The 26,017-nt window shown below is 45.7% G+C and overlaps 1 protein-coding gene across 1 annotated transcript; it reads right to left on the bottom strand.

Moving 5' to 3' along the window:
• Positions 1–1,140: 1,140 nt before the first annotated feature.
• Positions 1,141–18,515, bottom strand: LOC137570504 (transcription cofactor HES-6-like). Its single transcript, XM_068279178.1, has 4 exons — positions 18,459–18,515; positions 13,694–13,789; positions 6,553–6,641; positions 1,141–1,453 (listed from the first exon to the last, which is right to left on the bottom strand). Exons 1-4 carry the CDS (start codon positions 18,513–18,515, stop codon positions 1,141–1,143), a joined length of 555 nt encoding a protein of 184 aa, XP_068135279.1.
• Positions 18,516–26,017: the final 7,502 nt, after the last annotated feature.

The raw sequence follows: 26,017 nt of genomic DNA, 5'->3' as shown, positions 1-26,017 counted from the left end.
GTTCCCCAATCCTGTCCTCAAGGCCCATCAACATTACATGTTTTGCAGGAAACCTCAAACATTCACAGGTGAGGTAATTAATGTCTAGGTAACCTACAGTGTTGTGCCAACTTATATAGGCAGCTGAATCTGGATAGGGGGTTCCCAAAATCCCCTAAAAACTTCAAGTAGACTATATAACAAAAATTCAGACAACCCTCAGATAAAAATCTAAAGTTTTATTAATAATAGTTTGATCAGTATTGATGTCACAAAAATATATTCATCTAGTGAGTCACCAATATGGTGCACATACATGTGTTAATCTACTGCAGTAGAAAATAGATCTAAAATTAATTACTCATTGCGCAAATCTAAAAATGTTAAAAAACCCACACTTTTGAGGAACTTTTTAGAAAAATGGTCCCAATTTTTTGGGGTGTAGTACTGCTTTAGCTTGGATGTAATTAGTGTCTCAGCAGAGCTGATTAACTACCTCTTTGGATTTCTACAAAACATGCACTGTTGGTGGGCCTCCTATTTCAGACTCGCTTGCATCTTCTGTTCAATCTTGTTTATAATATGAAATCTGAAAGTTGATGCCACCTACTGGTCATGTTAGGGTATAAAATCATTCTATCTGATAAATCATAGTTACTTGCACAAAATTAAAAAAACATTTATTCGGGGAAATACATCAGAAAAGATCACTTTACTTACTTACCACTATGTTTGGTCAGCTGTCTTTTGTAGCAAGGAACTACTGACACAGCTTACTGTATATATTATATTTATTTTGAAATAAGAAAGTGTAAATTACTTTAAGTGAATAGAAATGTTACATGAAGAGATCTGTAATAAATAGTGGGGAAAAAAAGCCTTCTACAATGCAGGCTACAAACATGGGGCTCCAGCCAGAAGCACCGGGTCTTTAGTACACCTAATGGGGTGCGCACCCCAATGTGTTAAACAAAGTATATCTATAAGATACAAATATCATGCTAGGTCCAACAGCAGGTTCACTCTCTGCTCCTACACCCAGGGTACCTGCAGGAGACAAGGTGCAGAGGAAGTGAATACATGTTAAGGAGACAGAGGAGAGTTGAGTGAGTCTGGCTATAGGTTACCCAGTCTGCACTATGGCAGCCCTGTCACTACTGATTACCAGGGCCTCCACATCTGTAGTGTGCCCACAAGGGGGCAGTGCGTCTGCAGAACGTTAGTATGCGGCTCTGGGTCTGGATCAGGTTTCAGAGCTGGCAGGGTTGTTCTTCCAGCAGCACTCTCCTCACAGCTCACAGTCAGCTCAGCGTTGGCATCCTTGCCCTTGGGAAGTGACTTCAGGAGGTGGTTGAGCAGACGCGCACCGAGGGCTTGGTCCATCCAGTCACAGTTGAGGAGCAGATTGTGGAGTTCATGCATACACTGGATGTATCCTGTGCTGAATCTCTGCTGAGAATCCACATACTGGACGCTTTCACCTGTGAGAGCACAAAGCGGAGTATACATCAATAAAGACATTGTGCACTGACATATAGTCACTCCTGCATCAGCCTATAGGTTCAGATGTCCTGGCACCTTAGACTTCACCCTCCACAAACCTATAAACTCCCGCCGAACCGCACCGCAAGTGTTGGCTGGCGCAGCTGTCACTTCTCCCTTAATTCTCTTGCCTATCATAGGTATCTACAGGTCAGAATCAGAATCAGCTTTATTCGCCAAGTACGCGGAATGACGTACCCGGAATTGTTTTTGGTACACATGGCATGGCAGTCAAACATATACAAACATATACAACATAGCATTGCATGGCAGTCGAACATATACAAACATAGCAAACATATACAACATAGCATTGCACTACATCAAAATAACATAACACACATGGAGAGCCTAGGGGACATGCATTCAGGGCAAGGGCCAGGGGGTGGCTGAACTGGTCATGGGGGGGCTCGAGGTTGAGTTCAGAAGGTGTACCGCCTGAGGGAAGAAGTTATTTCAGCGTCTGGTGGTTCTGGAGGGGATGGCTCTGAAACGGCGGCCCAGTGGGAGAAGCTTGAAGAAGCGGTTGCCGGGGTGGGAGGGGTCCTGCGAGATCTTGATGGCCCTTGTCCTCATTCTGGTAGTGTGGAGAAGATCAAGGGGCGGCAGGGGCACTCCGATGATCTTTTCTGCGGTGCTGATTACTCTATGCAGTTTGTACTTGTCCCTGGCAGATGCCCCTGCATGCCAGACGATGAGAGAGGAGCACAGGATGGATTCCACGGTAGCCGTGTAAAAGCTCTTAAGCAGTTCACGCGGGATGCCGAATTTTTTCAGCTGGCGCAGGAAAAATAGCCGCTGCTGTGCCTTCTTTTGGATTTTAGTGGAGTTCTCCCACCATCTTAGGTCATTAGTAATGCTTGTGCCGAGGAATCTAACGCACGGAACCCTGGAGACCTCGGTCTCCCCAATGTGAACTGGAAGGAGGGGGGGCGGACGCTTCCTATAGTCCACAATCAGTTCAACAGTCTTTGCCGCATTGAGGACGAGATTGTTGTCTTTGCACCAGTTGCAGATCCTGTCTATCTCATAACGATAGGCATGCTCGCTATTCCTGCTGATGAGGCCGATGATTGTTGTGTCATCTGCGAATTTAATGATCTTGACAGAGTCATCAGTTGAGGTGCAGTTGTTGGTGTATAATGAGAACAGGAGCGGGGACAAAACACACCCCTGCGGTGCTCCTGTGTTAGTTGTTCGCTCGCTGGAGTAGCAATTGCCAAGCTTAACTTTCTGCGATCTGTTTGAAAGGAAGTCTCTAATCCACCTGCAGAGGTAGGGGGCTACTCTCAGCTGCGCAAGGTTGGCAAGCAGGTGCTCCTTAGTATTAGGTAGCCAGAAGCACCCTCAATATTAAGTAGCTAGAGGTGCCCCCAAGTATTAGGTATCTGCGAATTTAATGATCTTGACAGAGTCATCAGTTGAGGTGCAGTTGTTGGTGTATAATGAGAACAGGAGCGGGGACAAAACACACCCCTGCGGTGCTCCTGTGTTAGTTGTTCGCTCGCTGGAGTAGCAATTGCCAAGCTTAACTTTCTGCGATCTGTTTGAAAGGAAGTCTCTAATCCACCTGCAGAGGTAGGGGGCTACTCTCAGCTGCGCAAGGTTGGCAAGCAGGTGCTCCTTAGTATTAGGTAGCCAGAAGCACCCTCAATATTAAGTAGCTAGAGGTGCCCCCAAGTATTAGGTATCTGCGAATTTAATGATCTTGACAGAGTCATCAGTTGAGGTGCAGTTGTTGGTGTATAATGAGAACAGGAGTGGGGACAAAACACACCCCTGCGGTGCTCCTGTGTTAGTTGTTCGCTCGCTGGAGTAGCAATTGCCAAGCTTAACTTTCTGCGATCTGTTTGAAAGGAAGTCTCTAATCCACCTGCAGAGGCAGGGGGCTACTCTCAGCTGCGCAAGGTTGGCAAGCAGGTGCTCCTTAGTATTAGGTAGCCAGAAGCACCCTCAATATTAAGTAGCTAGAGGTGCCCCCAAGTATTAGGTAGCTAGAGGACAGGGGAGGTTCCCCTGACTGGAGGGAGATCTGGTCAGTGGAATGTCGAGAGCAGAGTGGGTAACCTCTCATTTACATTCTTATCAGTACTCTGCATAGTGAAGGAGGGAGGGAGGCACTCTGGGGGGAAGTGAGATGCCTTTTCATCATTAGGCACGGTAATTAGTTAGGTATGGTAAATACGGCCCTATAGCTAAACATACAACTGTTGTTTATTATTATTAATAATAATAATAATTCTAACATTTATATAGTGCTTCTTTCCTGTCAGGCTCAAAGCGTTTCTGCGCTGCAGCCACTAAGTCTACGCTCAGTAGGTAGAAGCAGTGTTAGGGATTCTTGCTCAAGGACTCCTTACTCCTTGAATAGGTATTGGCTTACTGAATAATAAGAGCCGAGATTCACTTACTCTATGCATTTCCCATTCTTGTAAAGCACCAAGTTGTTATGAGGCCAAACGATGAACACGAACATCTTCTGAAGTCAGTGGCACACGCTGATATCTGCCATACAATGGTCACTGTGAATCATCTGATGCTCAGGAATGGAAGGTTTTGTATTGTGCTGCTGGCATTGCACTAGTTCCTTTGCTATAATCTTTGGGTGAATGTCTTCTCCTGTGAGGCCACTATACTGCTGCTCAGAGATATGAGATGACTGCAATGAAAGCTGCCGGATTCCTGTGTGACTACTGGTCTGCGTAATGACACAATCAGAACGAGACCCCGCGGCTCCTTCTGATTGCGTCATTACGCGACACTAGTGAAGCCGCCGGGAGGAACATTATGGGGTGAGAGGATGCCGCTGATTGGCCCGGAGCCGCCCTGGAAGATGGTGAGACTTGTTGCGCCTCCTGCTGCGCATACTCTGCATTAGGGGCCACAGAGACACAGAGGGGGGCACGAGAGACACAGAGGGGGGACACTGGAAGCACAGGGGACAGAGATAGCACAGCGTCCCGACTTAAAGGGACACTTAAGCCAGAAAAAAAAACGAGTTTTACTCACCTGGGGCTTCTACCAGCCCCCTGCAGCAGTCCTGTGCCCTCGCAGCCACTCACTAATCCTCTGGTCCCCCGCTGCCAACTAGTTTCGTTTTTGCCGACAGGCCAGTCAGGACTGGCCACGCGTAGCTTTTTCCGCATTCCCGACTGTAATTAGCGCTATTGCGGACCGCAACGCGTACAAAAATACGCGTAGCCGCATTACGAACGCATAGATATGCGGCAAATACGCGTTGCGGCGTGCAATAGCGCTAATTACAGTTGGGAATGCGGAAAAAGCTATGCATGGCCAGTCCTGACGGGCCTGTCTGCAAAAACGAAACTAGCTGGCAGCGGGGGACCAGAGGATTAGTGAGTGGCTGCGAGGGCACAGGACTGCTGCAGGGGGCTGGTAGAAGCCCCAGGTGAGTAAAACTCATTTTTTTTTCTGACTTAAGGTTCACTTTAACCTTCCCAGCGTTCAATTTCCCCAGGATTTCTGAGCAAACAGTGATAAAATTTATTTTTAAAACTTTTTTTTTACTGTAACTTGCCAAAATGTGTCAAGCAAGGGTCTAGTATACAGTGCAGGAGAGTATTGATGTGTATGCATGTTTATACTGTTCACAGCATGTTTTTTTGAACGGACATTTCTGTCCATACCGCTAGGGAGGTTAAGGACGGTCTCAGGTTAAGAACAAGCCTACAGTCCCTATCTCGTTCGTTAACCGGGGACTACCTGTATTGATTATTCCCATAAACTGCTTGATTGGGGTACTTTCTCTCGTCACATTTTATTGCAAAATCCAACATTCCGATCAACAAAATGTTGTATTCCAATTGACCATGGAATCATTTCGCATTGATTTTCTCCACATACTACATGGTTTCTTGTACAATTTGATTGTAAAAAACGTATTGAATGATCGCATCTGAGAATAATTTTGTATTGTTAAAGAGCACCTTAAAGCTTATAAATTTTACAGAGCCACGCCAATCCAACATGCATACAGCCTGTTTCTGTCTTTCTAGTCCTCATCAGTGTACGGCAGTGATTGATATGGCTCTGTGGGATAGGGCTTGGACCAGTGCTACAGAATACCCAGATAGCTCATGGTGACCCAGAATCACTAGGAAAGTATAAGGGGCTAAGAGAGACTGTAAAGCAGGACTGTAAAGTTGAGAGCAAAATCATCCGACTCCGGCTCATCAGTTTATGAAACCACTGACTCCGACTCCAGGTACCAAACATTTTCTCCGACTCCAGGTACCCAAAAATTGCTCTGACTCCTCGACTCCACAGTGGTGTGGTTCTGGGCCACCATGAGCTGTCTGGGTATCTCATGTGAGTGTTGTACCATGTTATTGTAAGCAGGGCCAGCGCGTGCATTAAGGCAAGGGGGGCAATTGCCCCAGGGCCCAGACCACTGTCGGGGCCTCAGCCTCCCCCTGCCTTAACATTACTAAGGTCGCCCCCCCCCACCTCCCACACTGCCAGAACCCCGAACTCCCACCAATTGATTTACACTGAAAAATACATCCGCCAGCGTGGCCCCAACACGACAGGTAAACTACAGATGCTGTTGTCGTGCTGGGGCCCCGCTAGCGGATGCATTTGTCATTGCAGATCAGTTGGAGGGAGGTCGGGGTTCTGGCAGCGGGCGGGTGGGGGTGGGGGGGTGTTGATGGGTTTGGCATCTGGGCACTGGTGAAATTAAATTTTTCTGGGCGATGGGGCCCCAGGTTACCTTTGCCCTGGGCCCCATCATGCCCTGATTGTAAGTAAAATGAAAACGTTTTGATCCTCGCCCTGATTCAAAACTTCTTACTGTGAGATTTGTGACTATTTCAGAATTTCCTTGACATTGTCTCTTTCTTTTTAGCCAACCTTTCCAAAACCTAGTGGTCATATCTTCTGAATACGTTTCTGCATTCCATATGTGCCAACAACAGTGCAGAATACGACAGTGAACACGTTAGTATTAAAAGATTTTTAGCTGGGTAAGAGCTCCCTCTAGTGACAGAAAAAAAACAAGTGCTGAAGAGCCTCATCTCACCTGAGTTTCTGTTTCTCTGAATATTTTCCAAATGTCTGACTGTCATCTCCAAGATGTCTGCTTTCTCCAACTTGGACTGCTGAAAAGACAATTTGTAGTAGAATTTTATAACACTGTGCTAAACTTTACTTTGGAAACTCAAAAAGGAGAAGGCAGGTACTTAGTAAAAAGACATGTATGCTGGTAGCTGCATGTATAGTTGCTGGATGTGCGCTCCCTGCAATAGCTACGTGCTCTAGATCATGTAGATACACTATAGCAGACAAACTGAAGCAAGATGTAATCTGGCACTGTAGCTTTAATTGAACATAGCAAATGTACAACTTGGATGGATGCAAGGGAGCCATCAGGGGGGGACAACTGACACTGCAGTGAGGGGCCCTGGGCCCCCCAAAGCACTGGAAGGGCCACATGTGCTGGCTGCGGGCCTGTGGCTCACTAACCAGCACACCGCATTCCAGCACTGAGAGAAGAGTGACATCAGCGCTTGCACGTGGGGAGCAGATGAGTGAGCCCGCTACTATACTGTACTGGGGCACCTATGCCTGGATACCTATACTGGGGGCACCAGGAAGAAAAGAGGGCGACAAAAGAACAGATAAAGGATAATAACGGACTTACAAGTCCCTATCTCATTTGTTAACCGTGGACTGCCTGTATTTGCTAGTATTTGGCCCCACCCACAACATGCCATGGTCACTCCCACTTTTTGCCGCATCATACTGTGCATGCCTCTTTCTTCAGTGTCGGAGCCATGCACATTTTTTGCCGCAGCGCACTTCGCGCACGGACACGGGGTAGCTAACAGCAACCAGTGGGTGGGCCTAGGGAGGGGGGGCCCAGGCTTAAGGATGTGTGAGGAGCCCCAAAATTTCTGATGTCGGCCTTGGATGGATGAACACAATTCACAGTGAAACATTCAATAGTGAAAGTTCCTTGTACTTATCGTGCTCCTGCTGGGGTGTGGAAGATTATTATTGATTTATAAATTGCCAACATATTCCGTGGCGCTGTACAAAGTAAGAAACAAACATGGGGTACATAATACAGACAATGGTGTACACTAATATACAAGATACATAATTAGTGACAAAATACAAAAAATGATACAACATACAGAATACAAAATACGGAATTGGTAATGACAGTGATAAAAGTAACATGATGCATAAAATGTATAATGATTTCCAAGACACAAAAAGGGGGAGAGAGCCCTGCCCCTGTGAGCTTACAATCTAAAGGGAGATGACTGTGGGCGCCAGAGGGTGCGCGGACTCTGACCGTTTCGCTGTGGGGTGAGCCTTGCTTCTTCCGAGACCTGAGTGCATCTCCCACACCCCAGCAGGAGCACGAGAAGTACAAGGAACTTTCACTATTGGATTTTTCACTGTGAATTGTGTTCATCCATCCAAGTTGTACATTTGCTATGTTCAATTAAAGCTACAGTGTCAGATTACTTTTACTTGCTCCAGTTTGTAAACTTTACTTTGGACATTAAAGCGGACCTGAACTCAGAACTTCCTCTCTGCTCTAAAAGATAGGCTACAGATAAAAAACCTTCAAATAAAAACATTTCTTTGTTACAGCTGATTAAAATCCTGCAATAAATCTGCAATGTGTCTATTTCCTGCTTGAATGGAAGCAGACATATTGTTAACATCCTTTGTTTACCAATTAGTTGCTCTGCCGTGGCAGTCAATGAACAAATTACAACATGTGATTAGTCACAGATGAGGGGTAATTAGACAGGTTAAACTCTCTAAATACAAACAGGGTGTATTTCTCTATGTTTTCTTTCTGTCATGTGCAAGAGTTCAGGTCCACTTTAAGGCTTCTTTCCCACTAAGATGTTGCGTTAGATGACACGTTAAGGTCGCATAACGTGCCCCTAACGCAACGCCTGGTGGTGTTGGAGCAGGACGCTACCAAGAGCCGCGTTAAAAGCAGCTCTTGGTGCGCCTGCTCTGTCAGATGCGTTGCAGAGACCACGTGAGCGGAGCTCTCCACATCACGTGCTCCCGCCAGCCAATCAGTGGCCGCTCCTGGAAGTAAACACTGCAAGTGCAGCGAATATAAAGTAGCCATGTGCCTGGCTACATAGCGGCCTCTCCCCGCCTCCTCTCCGCCCACAAAATAAAAAAAACACCCATACTGAGCATGTGCAAACAGTCTAACGCGGCTTAAGCCGCTAGAACGCACAGTATGCTGCACTTCAAACGAACGTGCAGCGGTACAATGTAACGCAATGTGGGCACTGTGAACAGCCCATTGATTTTTCATTGCTGTGCGGTGGGGTGCGTTACAGGCTGCTCTAACGTGCGCCTTTAACGTCTCACTGTGAAAGCAGCCTAAGAGTAAGGGTTAACAATCTGATTTTTTAAAAAGCTGCAAAACTCCAGAATATAAACAAATCCTTCATCTTGCCTGTAGCATTTTTAACTACCTGCCGCGCCAATTGGCGTGAACGCGGTGGCAGCCCCAGGACCACTCCACACCGATTGGCGTGAATGGCTCCCTATGGGGCTTGCAGGAGAGCGCGTGCGCTGATGCGCGTGCATCTCCATTCTGATGATGGAGCTCCACTCGGAGACTGTTAGACGGCGAAACCAGCGTCTAATAACTATGAACAGCGCTGCGATCTAAGGCAGTGCTGTACGGGGCACAGCGGTGTGACACGGCTGTTCCCCGGGGGGACACAGGAGCGATCTGCTGTGATAGGCTGAAGCCTATCACAGCCGATCGCTGTGATAGGTTAATGGGGGGAGGGTGGGAAAAATACAAAAAAATAAGCACATTTATTTAAAAAAAAAAAAAAAAAAAAGAAAAATATTTATAAAAAAAAATGAACATTGGGGGAGCGATTAGACCCCACCAACAGAGAGCTCTGTTGGTGGGGAGAAAAGGGGGGGGATATCACTTGTGTGCTGATTTGTGCGGCCCTGCAGCAAGGCCTTAAAGCTGCAGTGGCTCATTTAGTAGAAAATGGCCTGGTCACTAGGGGGGTTTAACACCGCGGTCCTCAAGTGGTTAAGCCCGCGTTCACACTATGATGTTGTGTAATGCTGTGTTGCTGCATGTATGTGCACTGGCCATACAGTTATATGGGCATGTTCACAGTTCTGCGGACCACGTTATCTTAACACACTTATCCTAACACATCAGGATAATGTTGCAAAAACACACACGTTACATAGCAATTCTTCGTGCTATGAAAATAATATGCACAGTTTGCATCACATTATGCCTGCACTTTAGCACAGTTGTTATGGAGCACACATTGGTGTCGCTAAGGAGCTATGGGCCCCAGTGTGAGTATTACTTTGGGCCTCCAAGCACTCTATACGGCGCTCCAAAACCTGCCAAGGACAAACTCATATCAGGGCCGCGGTAGCGTTTTTGCGTGCAATTGCGAAATTTTGTGTGCAATTGAGAATGTGCGAAAAATTCAAGATTGCGTGCGAAAACGTGAAAATGCTGGTGCGGACGTGATATGAGTTATCACAGTTCAGTGAATGAAGCCCTATGTGCGCTCCCAGTGGCGTGGTAATAGGGGGTGCAGAGGTCTTGACCGCACCGGGCCCCTTGGGCCAGAGGAACCCCGTAGGGCCCTCCCTCAACTGCAGTATTAGCTCTTTATTGGTCCTGTGCTGGTAATAATCACTTCTATAGTTGCTTTGAATAGTAGTTATCAGTAACAAGTTGTTCCCCATCCCCTCCTTGCACCTCTGACACTGTGGTTGTCCTTGGCAGAATTTGGAGCGCCGTATAGAGTGCTTGGAGGCCCAAAGTAATACTCACACTGAGGCCCATAGCTCCTTAGCTACGCCACTGTGCGCTCCATAACAACTGTGCTAAAGTCACGGTTTAGTGAATCAAGCCCATAGTGTGAACTTTGCCTGAAAGTCAGTAATGTGGACAACAGGAGATAGAAATAAAAGGTTGACAGACTTTACAGCTGCCAACAACTAAAAGAACTTGTGTTATATTTCCTAGGCCTCTTTATGATCAAAATCCTTGCTGGACCCGATTACCGCCAATTCTAAACCTGACTTATTTTATACGAACACCATATTTATAACCTCTTGCTGCGTCAGCTCTTTCTGTGGATGTAATAATGCAACTATAGTTGTATTGCTGCTTTGGACCCTTACACTGAAATAAGCTTTCCTGTGTGTTGAGTGACTCTACATTACCATTGGAAGAGCTTTGTAATGTGTGAGTAAAAAACAATCCTGTGGCCTTCTGCGATGGTATGACTGCGTTGTTCATGGTGTCTCCATATTTTACTTTTGTGTGCTGTTCCAGATGAAACTGTAAAAACTGACCTGTTTTCCATTTAATCGCATCAGTTTTTCATCCAGTTCCATCTGCTCCATTTTCGCATTGCCACCTGCTCGGTATCCATCGCCATCACATTCATGTTTCTCTGCTGTTCTACACACTAAAAACATTTGGTATGTTGATCCCAGAGCCCCATCAGAAGCATCAGGGCCCTTTAACACCGGGGCGGTGCGGTATTTTTACCACACCCCACTGCCGGGCAATGAAGGGCTATGGAGACTTTCATAGTGCCACAGTACGGTGCAGTGCAACGGAAGTGATGTTTTCGCCGCATCTCCGATGCTGGTCCAGAACTACATTACCGCGCGGCGTCTGCGGCACCTTGCGTCGGCTCAGAAGTCATGTTAGTCTATGGCAACGTGTGGACTTTTAAACAATTACTAACGCAAAGTTGCAGCGCACATGTGCTGTGAACTTCTGCATACCCTGAAGCAGGAAGTGACTGCAAGCGTGCGTCACTTCCTGCTTGGCTCAATGCCAGATGGGGAATAAGGCATAGTAATACGGTATTCCTCTGAAGTCCTGTTTTTTGTAGTGTGGTGCAGCTTCGCACTGCCAGTTTGCGGTGTGAAACCGGCTTCAGGCGTCCATTGGTTAGCAAAATACCAATGGGAATCCTCACTGAGCAGCAAGGAGGATTTTCATTAGTCTACTACTCAGTGAACCAATGAGAATCTTCCCTGGGAAGGGAGGATTCCAATTGGTCTATTACTATCCGAAGGGAGCCTGCTGCTTGTGCTGGGGCTCTGGGAGCTGTATTCCAGCATTTCTTCCATGAAGGGACCCAAATGGACGGTGTCAGCAGTGGCAGAGGATCCAAATGGATGGTGGCAGGTGAGCATTTTGCAAAACATATATACGTTGAGCAGCCTTGATTGCCTCAGGTGTGACCACAGGAGACGGGGGTTACTTACCCAGAAGTCAGTCGGCTTCTATACGTCTCAACTCATTCACACGACCTATGGGACACGTTCCATGACTCACTACCACACTTCCTCCTTCAAGCCGGAAGGAGGAAGTGCAGTAGTGAGTCATGCAACATGTCCTATAGGACGTGTGAGAGTGAATTGAGATGCATAGAGGCTGACGGACTTCTGGGTAAGTAACCCCCGTCTCCTGTGGTCACACCTGAGGCAATCAAGCCTCATTTTAATTTCGAATTCGAGTAGTTCCTTACTCAAAAGCCTATCCCTGGTTGTTCCCTTCCCCTTTGATTAGACATGTCATAGACTGCAGCTATCATTGCTAAGCAGGTTCTGGTGGTTTGTTACCTACACAGTGCTGGGTGAGTGGACAGGGTAGGGGGGTTTCCTTTGTAAAGTTTGTACCTGGGTCATGGCTGTGGGCATAACAATAGTACCTGTGACCCCTGCGATCACGGGGTCCATCATTTTCCCCTTTATGCAGAGCAGTGCAGCATGCACATACTTGCATTTCCACGGCACCAGCACCAGCGTTCCTCCACAGGGCCCTGATGCATGTCACATGACATTCAGGCCATCTGGAGGAAAGCTGTTGCCTGCTGTAGTGCTGCAGAGTGAGCAGGGAAGAACGAAGTGGCAGCCACATAAGTAGTGGACGAACATGTTTTCTGGCGGACAGTTTGTGGTAAACAACGATCGTTTGCTGTTCACATCCGCACTATACTTTAACATGGACCCATTTTTGGACCCTTCGTTCACTCTTAAGTCAGGTGGTACAGACCGGCCAATTAAGCATTTTTACCACATGGGCCAAAACAGCATATTTTGTGACCGCACCATAATTGTGTCACTTCACCAGACGTCACACAAAGCATTTCACATCACTATTGAGTTTGTAGTGCAGTAGTAGGCTCACACTGCGCAAGCAGCAATTTTTCTTGTTTACACATTAAGAAAAGCCTCTGCGCAAAATACAGATTTTTATGGGAAATTGTTGCGATCCCATTCCGCCTTGCCACTGTGTTCTTGTACCGTTTTGCCACCCTTTTAAAAGAAATTGCGGCTGCAAATATGCCCTGAAGGCTTTCAAAGTTTGCCTGCCAATAAAGTTAATGTGGTCTGATGCAATGTTCGATGCGGAAACTTTTGCAAACGGTCCACAAATGTTTGTTCATGATGTTCGTCCATCACTAGACGTACATTAAGGGAGTCCGGCGGTCACAGAGACAGGACACACTTAGGGGGGGGGGGGAGCTGGTTTTCTTAAAGAGAACCTGAGGTGGGTTTGAAGAATATTATCTGCATACAGAGGCTGGATCTGCCTATACAGCCCAGCCTCTGTTGCTATCCCAAACCCCCCTAAGGTCCCCCTGCACTCTGCAATCCCTCGTAAATCACAGCCACGCTGCTGACAAACAGCTTGTCAGAGCTGGCTGTGTTTATCTCTATAGTGTCAGTCTGCTGCTCTCCCCGCCTCCTGCAGAACTCCAGTCCCCGCCTGCATCCCTTCCCTCCCTGCTGATTGGAGGGAAGGGACGGGGGCAGGGACCGGAGCTATGCAGGAGGCGGGGGAGCAGCTGAGACTGACACTACAGATGTAAACACAGCCTCACAGAATGGCTGTGATTTATGAGGGATTGCAGAGTGTAGGGGGACCTTAGGGGGGTTTAGGATAGCAACAGAGGCTGGGCTGTATAGGCAGATCCAGCCTCTGTATGCAGATAACATTCTTTAAACACACCTCGGGTTCTCTTTAAGCATGGTGCCCCACAAAGTTTTTGCTTGGGGCCCCATGCACCCGAGTTACGCCCCTGGCCATGGCTCTGTAACTGCGCTACTGAGCTTCAGCCATTCAGTCAATACTCACATCAAGATGGAAGGCACTGATTACAGTTTCTTTCAGTTGTTCCAGACATAGGTTGATCCTCTCTCTTCTTTTACGTTCAATGAGGGGCTTTCTGAGCTATGAAGAAGGTGAGGAAAAATAACAATAATGGTTATTAATACTGAGGCTACTAAATACGATGGCTTAGGTTAGTTAGGAAAATGTTCAAGCAGGCCAGGACTTACATCACAGGAGCCTATAGGAACAGATATCCTGGCACCCTAGAATTCACCCTCCGTGAACCTACAAACACCCTATGAACTGCAGCGCAAGTGTGTTGGCAGTTCCAGCTGTCACTTCTCCCTTACTTCCCTTGCCCATCATAGGTAGCTACAGGTGCCCCTTAGTACCATCAATATTAAGTAGCTAGAAGTGCCCCCAAGTATTAGGTAGCAAGAGGTGCCCCTGACTAAAGGGAGATCTCATCAATGAAATGCCAAGAGCTGGTTGAGTAACTTCTCAGTTACACTCTCATCAGGACTCTGCATAGGTAAGGAGGGAGAAGGCGCTCAAGGAGGGGAGTGAGCCGCCTTTCCATCATCAGGCGCCTGTAGGCAAATGCCTACAGTGCCTTATGGTAAATCCAGCCCTGTGTTCAAGTTTAAATGTGTGGGCTGCAAGAGCAGATTTGTAAATCTAAAATCTAAAATGGCACTGCTATTAGAAACCCTTGCACTAAAGGAAACCTCCACTCTCTTTATTAATCACTTGTTATAGTTAAGTTTTCAAATCTGGCATTCAACTTTATATTTCATACACTATCTGCAGTAATAATACTTTCAATTGAAAAGAACCTGCTTCTGACTGTGATGAGACTGGGGGTCACAAATGTAATCTAGGGGTCATGTTTGGCCTCAGACTCAGTGAGTAAAATAAGGGTGGTCATGGCGATATGTAATCAGGGCCGGTTCTAGACTTTTTGCTGCCTGAGACAATCTTATGAGGATGCCCCTCCCCCCCCCCCCCCCCCCCATTTGGAATTATTGCACAGCACCCGGCAATTTACTCTGCTTCATTTAATATTATCACATGATGACATGCTGCAACTCAACACAGTAGCACACTGGCTGGCTGTGAGTCTGTGACAAACAAACTGCTTCCTCTCAGTCACTCCATTCCTCCTGAGTCAGGACAGCAGTGCCACCTCCTGCCTTCTGCTGTGCAAGTCAAATGAAACACTGCTGCTCTCCTGCCTCCCACCTCCTTACTCACAGTGAGAATCCTCACACTGCACAACTAGCTGCTTTTCCCCAATGATGACCTCTTCACCTTGCTCTCCTCTCGCTTCTCCTCCTACTCTGACTGCATGATGTTAGTGTAAACACAGTACAAAAATGCTGCCCCTGTAATCTCAGTGTCTGATGCAAATGTTTCATGTTGCTTCATGAGAGAGACGGCCCTGTATGCGATATGTTATATATATATATACAGTTGTGTTCAAAATTATTCAACCCCCACTGAAATTGAGTGTTTTGGCCAGTGTGACATTGATTTTGATCATTTCAGTCATCTTGTTTACAATCAAATCAAAGAGGCACTTGTACGTCATACAAATATAACATACCATTTATAGTGAAATAACCACAAATGTCTTTTCTGTGCTCACATCATTATCAGTTTTATTCAACCCCCAAGTGACATTCATTCTTAGTACTTAGTACAACATCCTTTTCCAGTTATAACAGCTTTTAAACATGAAGCATAGCTTGACACAAGTGTCTTGCAGCGATCTACTTCATGGGCAAAAGCCTCCAGTTCAGTCACATTCGTAGGCTTGCGCGCTGCAACTGCTTTCTTTAAGTCCCACCAGAGGTTCTCAATCGGATTTAAGTCTGGTCACTGCGATGGCCACTCCAAAATGCTCCAGCCTTTAATCTGCAACCATGCTTTAGTGGACTTGGAGGTATGCTTGGGATCATTGTCCTGTTGAAAGGTCCAACGTCTCCCAAGCCTCAGGTTTGTGACAGCATCACATTTTCTTCCAATATCTCCTGGTACTGAAGAGAATTCATGGTCTTCCCTGTACCTGCAAAAGCAAAACAGCCCCAAAGCATGATTGACCCCCCGCCATGCTTCACAGTAGGCAAGGTGTTCTTTTCTTCATAGGCCTTGTTCTTTCTCCTCCAAACATAGCGTTGATCCATGGGCCCAAACAGTTCTATTTTTGTTTCATCAATCCACAGAACATACACTACCACAAAATGTCAAACTGGCCAAAACACTCAATTTTAGTGAGGTTTGAATAATTTTGAACATAACTGTATATCGACAGAGACACACACACACAAACTCTCTGCTCTGTGGCCTCCCTGCCAAGCGTTTAGCCCCGCTACAGTCTATCATGAACTCTGCTGCACGACTCATTCACCTCTCCTCCTGCTTCTCCAGCCCAATCCCCCTCTGTCAGTCCCTTCACTGGCTGCCAGTTACACTAGGGATACAATTTAAAATCCTTACTCTCGCCTACAAAGCTCTCCACAACCTAGCTCCTTCCTTCTTAATCAACTTATTTCCAGATACCATCCTACACGGAATCTCCGCTCTGCTAATGATATCCTTCTGTCTTCTTCCCTGATCACCTCTTCCCAAACACGTGACCAGAAAGACAACTGAAGGTCTGTATCAGTTCGGGTTATATTTTGGGATTAGACATTATTTTGGCAGGATTAATGTTGGGCATAGAGTAGTAGAAGGTTAGTACCGAATACTTAGGGTTAGTATATAAGGTTTAGTCCTTAGAAAGCACTGAATGTCATTGGGGTAGGTTAGAGTTAGGTGTCAGAAAAGAGTTTATGTGGGGGCAGATTCGATCTAGGCATTAGAAAGCACTATACAATGGGGGAAAGTTAAGAATAGGAATCAGGAGTGGTTTATCTATCACGAGTAAGGCTGGAGTTAAAAGAGCATTGGAGAATGTTGATGGTGGTGAAAGAACCGGGTTTATAGATAGGGAAAGGAAAGGAGGGGGGGGGGGGAGGGGGTCAGTGGCCACAATTGTTTTAACACTTGAACACTTGTTGTATGACCCTTGGTATGTGGGCCGCCAGATTACTGGGGTCACCATGGAGAAAGGGGGGTTAATGAGGTTGAGGTAGACCCCATCGAAGCTTCACTGGGGGGAGGCCCATGTAGGTATGTTACTGCTTGGGCAACAGAACCCTAGAGTATAACTTAAATGCATTTCAATTCTATTTGGAAGGCTATTGTGTTTCGGTGGGTGACTGTTCAGTATTCATTTCTGTACTGTGCAGGTGAGTTATCCAGAGTCGGCATAATGCTTCGCTTGTACATATGTCTACTAAGAACAGAACATCTGAATTGAAGGAGTTTCAGGGTCAGTGGATGGAGGTGGTGCTTGGATAGCATCATCCTATTATACAGACTGGAATGATGCAAGCACAGACTAAATCTCTCTGAGGAGATTGCAGTCTATAGCACAGTCAGTCTGTGGCACAGGAAGTGAGCAGTATCGAATTTGCTGACCAGACACTTTAAAAAGTGATTTATTTGATATCCGTTATTCAAGGAGTATCTATACTGACAAAACAGCTTCTGCAAATAAGATGCTACACAGGTGTAGAAAAACAGATGTGCTTGGAATGGGGCTTCAAATTACAGCTGTAATTCAGTTGCTTGCTATAAATCTCAATTTCCCACTCCTCCAGTCTTCTTGACACAAGATTGCCAAGACCGACAATACCTCTCTATAGATCACCTACTAGTATTACCCATTAAATAATTCCATGACTTGACATTTTCACACTTACAGGAAATCTGAAATAATTACAGCTCGGTGGCCCAAATTTATAGCCATCATCTTAAAAAGGCAATGTAGTGACATATATTAAAATGCAGTACATTATTTAAGATACCCACTTTTATGTAACATTTCCTGGTTTCAACATCAGAAACAATTCCCATGACTATATATTGCTGTATATTAAATGTAGCTCTGCCCTTCCAGGAATGCTTATCCTAGGCTGATAAGATATGCAGAATACTCCTCCCAAAGAATTCTGGGAGACTGGGTATATTTTGGACTGGCTTCAGAACTCTCAAACATTCTGTAGAGATAACCTGCCAGCAGTAAAGTTGTCACCACCTGTGATAAATTCCAGCATGTAAATCAAGGAAAGGAAAGATTTTACAATTGGCAAACAATTACTAAATAATTTATAAATGAATATTGTAAAAAAAAAAACAAAAAAAAGTAAAAAGTAATTTAATTAATTGCGTTATTTTAACTAAAGTTCCTTGTTAAAACAAATGTCACTAAAGACATCAGCAGTGGCATTGAGGAACAAGAGGAAGAGGTTGAGGCCACTTCCTTCTGGGGAATGTCATCATGAACAGATAAAAAGAAAAAAAATCATTAATTACAGTAGTCCTTTAATAACAGTGTTGATGCCAATTAATACCTAGCAACCAGTAGCTAATAACCAATACAATTTTACTTAATAAAAAAAGCAATTGTTTCAATTTAGTTTACAAGAGTTGCTATTGGTTACTGCTAATCACTGCTAGGTATTGCACTTTTATAAAAGATCCTTAAATGCTTGAGGGTTATTGGTTATGATTGGTTTGAACATGGTACAAAGTGGCAGCAACTCAAGGCAGCCAATCAGAAATCAGCTTACAGCAGACTTACAAGTGACCAGCATTGGGAATTTAGATATGAGTTTGAATTTGAATAGATTGAGTGAAGGAGACTTGTGTGATTCTAGCCTGTCACTAATGGTTCTCTTACCTTCCTTTCCTGCTTGGCACTGGATGGCTTCAAGCTGTCCTTTGCTGCTGCAGACATTGCTGGCTGCTGGTATGGGACTGATATTCCTGTGCTGGTTTCCTGTATGAGCAGTCACTGCTCTCTGCCACCTGCCTATATGACTCTTCTCAATGCCAGTGCGCTTACTGCTTTGCCTGATCAACAGTTTCCCGCTCTAGCATTATATACAAGCCTCTATTTGCATGTGAATTGCTCTCTTCTTCTTCCCTATTGAAAGTTTCCAGGCACAGATGTCCAGATCAGTTCCTTTTGTTAGGATACCACCACCCTCCTAAAGCACCCATGTCACTATGTAACCCCATCACAGCCAGGAATGCATCTACTGTACATCAGCACTACTGGAAAAAAATTGCTGAGGATTTTGCTCATATTCATGATATTCCTACATAAAGCAGTACAGTATTCCGGTTTGGATTGCTGCACTACAAACTAGCGCGAAAGCTGCATGCTCTGCTACCTTTCCTTCAGGGTGGCACAGTCCTCTTCTCCAACTGGAGAAACCTTGAACTCCTAATTGGTCCAACAGTAGACGCTAAGGGGGAGTGGACAAGTCAAGCCAATGTCAATATCAACCCCTTGATATAAAACTACATAAACTACATGCAATCAGGAAACCAGGTAAACAAACAGATATAAAAACCTATGAAGGTGTTGGAAATGGAGGACATTAGTTTATCAAAGCACTGCAGAAGTTTGCATTAAGCTAATTCACTGAGCTTCAACCTTTGTCCCTACTCTAGCCAACCTTACCATTTTATGCCTCCCAGAATTTATTTGCTATAGCTGCTGTTGCTTTTCATTGATAACAGTTGCTCAATTTACCATCATCTAGTATTCCCGAGTCTTACTTCAAGTGGGATGTCCCCATTTAATTTATATGGTGCTTTGGCATTGGCACATTGAAGATACATTTATCAACATTATATGATTATCCGTCATTTCCCTGCCCATATACAGTAGTAATATTATGCAGGAGAACAGAGGCGCCAAAAGGATAAAAGGAAGCTAAATGAGCTTAAAAACCAACTTCTTGGTAAATAGAGGAGGTAGTGGTGGACTTACCTCCTCCAAGTAGACACACAATGACTGTAGTAAACACAGTCAATATATTTTATTTATGAACTCCAAATATGCAACGCGTTTCGCAGGTTTGATCCCGCTTCATCAGGCAATAACAACGGAGCAATAGCATATGTGGTCAGTAGAAGAGCCAGGCACCTAACATACAAAATGTAAATAGTGAAGCAGTATGGATGAGAGTGCAGTTTGGACTAATCCACTAGATTGTTAATTAGGATTAGTCTAACCTCTCACACTATATAGTAAATACAAAACACCCCCCTGCATATAACCCGGCATGTTTAAAACCCTCAAAAAACGGGGTTCTTTGTCAGGGAAACAAAGTGATACGTGCCAAAGGTGCCTAATGCTAAGGTGCAAAGCTATCTACAAAACAGTAGATTCACATATCACATCTCAGTAAGCCTGTCGGCTCATATGGCAGCCAGGTTTCTGACACTGTGCAGTACATTTTGCTCAAAAAAGTCTTTATAGTTTTTAGATGTCATTGTTCCCAGCATAGATTCCAGGGCCCATATGCAATTCAGTTTTTCACCTGAGTTTTCTCCTAGGTGATATTTTTAAACCTCCAGAAAGCAAGAACATACTCAAAATAATTTTGATAGTACTTTTTCATTTACATTTTGGTACTTTTTTTAGTTGAAAAGTGCTGGAAAGTTATTTTAAATAGAAGGTGAAAAATTATCTCCTAGGAGAAAACTCAGGAGAAAAGGTTAATCACATATTGGCCCAGGGGCCAGATGCAATTAACTTTTTCACCTGAGCTTTCTCCTAGGAGATAATTTTTCATCTTCTATTTAAAATAACTCTTCAGCACTGTGCAACTGAAAAAGTAGCAAAAAGTAGGTAAAAAAAAAGTACTATCAATATTATTTTGAACATTTTCTTGCTTGCTGATGGTTTAAAATACATTTTATTGATAAGTTTGAAAATATCACCTAGCAGAAAGCTCCGGAGAAAAAGATGAATTGCATATGGCCCCAGGTATCCTATGTCAGATGTAGCAAAGCAGCTCGAAAACATAACAGCCTCCTCCATGTTTCTGTGTGAATGGTAGTTTGTTATGGTAAGACAAATAAAAGAAAAAAAAAAAGGTACAAACTATTTCTCAGCTACAAATGTGAATAATTTACTGCTCCTGAGCAAATAGTACAGAAATATGACCAAAAAGGAGAGAGCGTACATGTATACACAGTACAGGCATACATAAAAGTCACAGTAATATACCTATAGATCTGGAGGTAATTAAATAATCTCAAATACCTATTGAAGTGTTTTTAGAAAACACAAAAAACTTAAAATCTCTGTAAAGAAAATTTTTGAACTTTAGAATTTTAATGCAGTGACCGTAGCCCTGTCTTCCCAAATTATGATATATTTATTCAAGTTATCAGTTATAAAATAAAATATTCTGTCTGTTAGTACATTTGGTCAATCATCTGTAAATAGAGAGAATGGAATATTACCAGTAGTGTGTTTCCAACTGTAGGCTATAGTCCAGTTGGCCGAACAGAAAAAATAGCGGTAGAGTTAAGAGAAAAGTTTAGTGACATCAGAGTTAGAGAACCACAAAAAAGCATGTTCAATTGAATATTAAATTTGAATTTGCTTTGTATTATACATTTAGGCTGGTTTCACAGTGGAACGTTAACCACGTTACAGCAGCCAGTAATGCAGCCTAACTCACAGCACTGTAAAATCAATGTGCTTGTTCACAGTGCACACGTTGCGTTAGGTAGTAACGCAGCACGTTTAAACAAAGTGCTGCATGCTGTACGTTATACTGGGCTAAGCCACGTTAGACTGCTTGCACATGCTCAGTAATGTTGGAGGTGGAGGTCTTCCCTCCTCCTCTGCGGCCAGCCACATGGCTAATTAATATTCACTGCACTGTGGTGACTCGTGGTGGAACTAGTAGTGTTCGGATCATGAACGGATCGTTCATTTGATCCGGATCTTTTTTGTGAGTCGAATCATCCGGATCACCACAATGAACGATTTGGTTCACAGTGGATGTCTGTCTGGAAGAAACAGGAACATACAGAATGTACAGTGCAGGGAAAGTCCTGTCCTGCTAGCCATTTCATCCAGTCTGCTTCCCTAGTAAAATGATTCAAATGATTCGGTTCAATGATCCGGATATTTTCAATGATCCGATTCAAATGATCTGAATCCTTAAAAAGATCCGGACTTCCTATCACTGACCTGGAGCGGCTGCTGTGAGAGCTGCATAACGCAGCTCAATCTGACGTCCAACTTCAACACCACCATGCGTTGCGTTAGGGGCACGTTATGCGACCACAACGTCCCCTAAAACGCAACGTCCTGGTGGGAAAGTAGCCTAAACCTTGCTCCTAAATTTAACTGCAAAATATGTGGGAAAGGGAACCATCATGTGCGCATCCTCTAAAACGGGGGTCCCCAACCTGTGGGCCGCAGCACACTGGTGGTCCGCGGGCAGTTTCGCGATGGGCCGCAGCAGCTCTCCCCCTTCGCGGCCGCTGCTCCTGTTACCTTAGGAGCGGCGTCCGCTTCCTTCCTTATGTTCCCCATAGCCGCTCTCCTCGCTTCAGCACCTTCAATTACAGCGCTATCATCGCGTCCCCCGGCTGCTTTAAGAAGGGAAGGAACCAAGGCAGCGGTTACCATGTTAGCGGCGATGCTACAGGAAGTCGCTGCCCTACTTCCCTTCTTACAGCAGCCGTGTGACGAGATGATCGCGCTGTAATTGAAGGTGCTGAAGCGAGGAGAGTGGCTATGGAGATTATAAGGAAGGACACGCCCGCCGGCTAAGCCTAAGGTAATAGCAGCAGCGGCGGCCGCAAGGGGGGGGGGGGGGGGGGGCGGTGACGCCTATACTGGGACACTACCTACCGATACAGGGGCGCGCTGTACTGGGGCACTATACTGGCACTATACTGGCTATACTGGGCACTAAACTTACTGGGCACTATACTGGCTATACTGGGCACTATACTAGCTATACTGGGCACTATACCGGCTATACTGGGGCACTACCTACCCATACTGGCACTATACTAGCTATACTGGGGCAACTAAACTCCCTATACTGGTGCAACTGATAGTTATGCATCCATCCCTCCCCCCCCCCCCCCCGGTAACCCGTTGTGCACGACAAACCGCCAGCTAACCCCCCCCTCCTGGCGGGCCAGAAAAAAATTTGGTCAGAGAGTGGTCACCGGGCCAGAAAAGGTTGGGGACCCCTGCACACACATGTCAAACTCTGGCCCTCAAGTGGTTTCCCCACTTTGCATTATGTTTGCCCACTCTTGATCACCAGGGAAGCTATACTAAGGATTAAGCCCTAGATCATCAGGGAAGCCATATGGGGGAGTGAAGGATGAAAGCAGACATCAGGGAACTGTATAGGGGAGGGAGTGAGATCACTAGACTCCAGGGAACTGTATAGGGTAGGGAGGGGGGCCACTAGACACCAGGGAACTGTATAGGGGAGGGAGTGAGATCACTAGACTCCAGGGAACTGTATAGGGTAGGGAGGGGGCCATTAGACACCAGGGAACTTTATAAGGGAGGGAGGTGGCCACTAGACATTGAGGTTGGCCCACGACCCAGTGTTTCATTTCGGCCCACTATGTACTTGAGTTTGACACCCCTGTGTAACGATCGGTGGGCGCAGAGAGTATCTGATTACCGGTGATCTGCAGTATCACCGGAAATACAGATATATACCAGATTATAAGTGATCTGCAGTCTCACCGATAATCCGATATACAAACTAACCTCTGTTCACCTGAGTAGAGTGTAGTGTTTGGTGTAACAGTAACACTTAGAGGACAAGGCCTCAATGCAGCAAGGAGTACTGCACAGATTCCTTCCGCAGACCTGAGCTCTCCAAGACGGGAGGAGTCAGACTGACAGTAGGAAGGTATATCTGAAAGTGACCCTCAGGAGGAAGGATCGCTAACAGAGCGAGGAACCGCCTCTAACGGTAAGGTCGGTTCTCGAGGTCGGACAAGCCAGGTCGTACACACACGGACAGATAAAGTACAAGATCAGGAGGCAAAGGCGGAGTCAAAGTACAGGCAGGGTTCAGCAACGAGGTATCAGATATATCGGGGTACAAAATCAGGAGGCAGAAACAGAGTCAAGGAACGAGCCGGGGTTCGGCAACAGAGTATCAGAAATATCGAGGTACAAGATCAGAGTTTAGGAGGATAGTCAAAGCAGGCAAAAGTCATAACATATAATCACAATCAAACTAGTACTTTAGCTATCAACAGAATCTAGCTAAGTGTAGGATTACAGCTCCAGCTGGTCCCGGCACACTTAAGGATCTGACTACAGGTCTGAGTGCTCCCACATATGTGATCGCACGCCAGACAAAGAGCAAGTGAACAACCAGCAGTATATATACTCTAGGACCTTTCCAGGACCTCCCTAATTGCTGGTCCAATGAGAGCAGTGGAATTTGTCAGCTGACCCAGCTGGTCAGCCGACACCCTTCTAACTGCTATTTAAACTCTGCCTCTGTGCTCGCGCGCGTGTAAGTCTGAATCCTGGTGGACTATCAGTCCCAGCCACACCAGTACTGTCATGCAATGTATCTAGTGCGGGGGCCGCCTCTGATGCGGATTCCGCCGTTACCAATGCGGATTCCGCCGCACTGCCCATGCGGCATGCGGCGTTTTTTCCGCGTTGTGACGCCATGCTGGACGCGGAAACAGCCGCCTCACCTCGAGAGACGGCGGCTTTTCCGCGTTTCCTCACACCCTGCTCTAAAACATTCACGTTGAGTAGCTGGAAATATTCTATGCAATTTTAGACATGCAAAGTAGCATCTAATAAGTAGTTTGAATACAGTTGCTTTAAACATAATGGGCCCTATGCAATTACCAAACTCGCCAGCGCTAAGTGCTGGCGAGTTCCTAAATTAGGCGTCAGCAAGGTCGCCTAATGCAATTGCATTTAACACCCCCCAGGGCGGAAAAGAACTCGCTTGGGCGATATAATCGCCCAGCAAGTGCCTTTCCCCCTATGCAATTGCATTTTGCACCCCCCGGGAAGCGATGCTTCCCGGCAAACATAGGTGCTAACTTTTCACCTGCTCTGAGCAGGCGAAAAGACCTATCGCTGCTGTCAGCGGGCTGATTTTGGCATCTGGGAGCCTCCTTTACTAAGGAAACTCCAGATGCCAGTCATTTAAATAGGTAAAGGAGTCAGCTTTGACTCCTTACCTATTTAAAATGTAACAAAAAAACATACCTCCATCGTTCCCGTCTCGCCACATGTCCCACGCCGCTCCTCCGCTCATCTCTGTGATTGTGAGTATTGGAGCCGGCAAAGCATCTTTGAGTATCCCGCCGGGGCTCTCCATTCGTCCACTAGGTGGCCCAATGAGAATCATCCTGATTCTCATTGGTCCAATTAGAATCAGGATGATTCTCATTGGGCCACCTAGTGGAGGAATGGGGAGCCCCGGCGGGAGACTCAAAGATGCTTTGCCGGCTCCAAGAATACTCACAGTCACAGAGATGAGCGGAGGAGCGGCGTGGGACATGCGGCGACCCGGAACGATGGAGGTATGTATCTTCTGAAGGTCCCGCGGTAGCGACGAGCGGCAGGAGGCGACGGGCGGCGGGTACGAGCCTTGCAACGATGCGCTGGCTCTTCCGACGATGCGCGCGCATCTTCCCGGGAGCGAGGCAGCAGTGTTGTGGTGCTGAAGGACAGCGCCATTGCACAAATGCCTCGCTCCACATCGCTGGCCACACAGGAGCATCGCTCGGCGAATACCTAGTATTCGCCTGAGTTATGCTCCTTTACACAAGGACATCGCTCAGGTGAAACTGGCAATTGAATTTGCCGGTAAATCCTGAGCGATGTGAGGAGATAAGAAGCTCGCATGTTTTCAGCTTCTTATCTCCTCGAATTGCATATGGCCCAATGGCCCATATGCAATTAACTTTTTCTCCTGAGTTTTCTCCTGGGTGATATTTTTAAATGTGTCAAAATGCATTTTAAGCCGTCAGAAAGCAAGATAATGCTCAATATAATCTTGATAGTCCCTTTTTATTTACTTTTTTTAATTGAAAAGTACTGGAAAGTTATTTTAATTTGAAGATGAAAAAATATCTCCAGGGAGAAAACTCAGGTGAAAAAGGGAATTGCATATGGCCCCATAGCTTTTAGCGATATGATAACATGTTTTATCCCATTGGGACATAGAGTATTCCCTCCTCCATGTTTCACAGTAGGTATTGTGCTATGGTGTTCATCTCTTTTAAAGTTTTACATTTTTGTCTGTGGACATAGAGCTCATGGGACTTGTCAGAAAGGTCTAGTTTTACCTTATCTATCCAAAGAACATTTTCCCAGCAGTAATGTGACTTGTCAATATGTATTTAAGCATATCCCAGTCTGGCTTTCTTATGCTTTTCTTTCCACAGTGGCATTTCCCT

Source organism: Hyperolius riggenbachi, chromosome 4 (genome assembly GCF_040937935.1).
Source record: "Hyperolius riggenbachi isolate aHypRig1 chromosome 4, aHypRig1.pri, whole genome shotgun sequence".
NCBI lineage: Eukaryota > Metazoa > Chordata > Amphibia > Anura > Hyperoliidae > Hyperolius > Hyperolius riggenbachi.
This window is presented reverse-complemented; position numbering and strand designations above follow the sequence as displayed.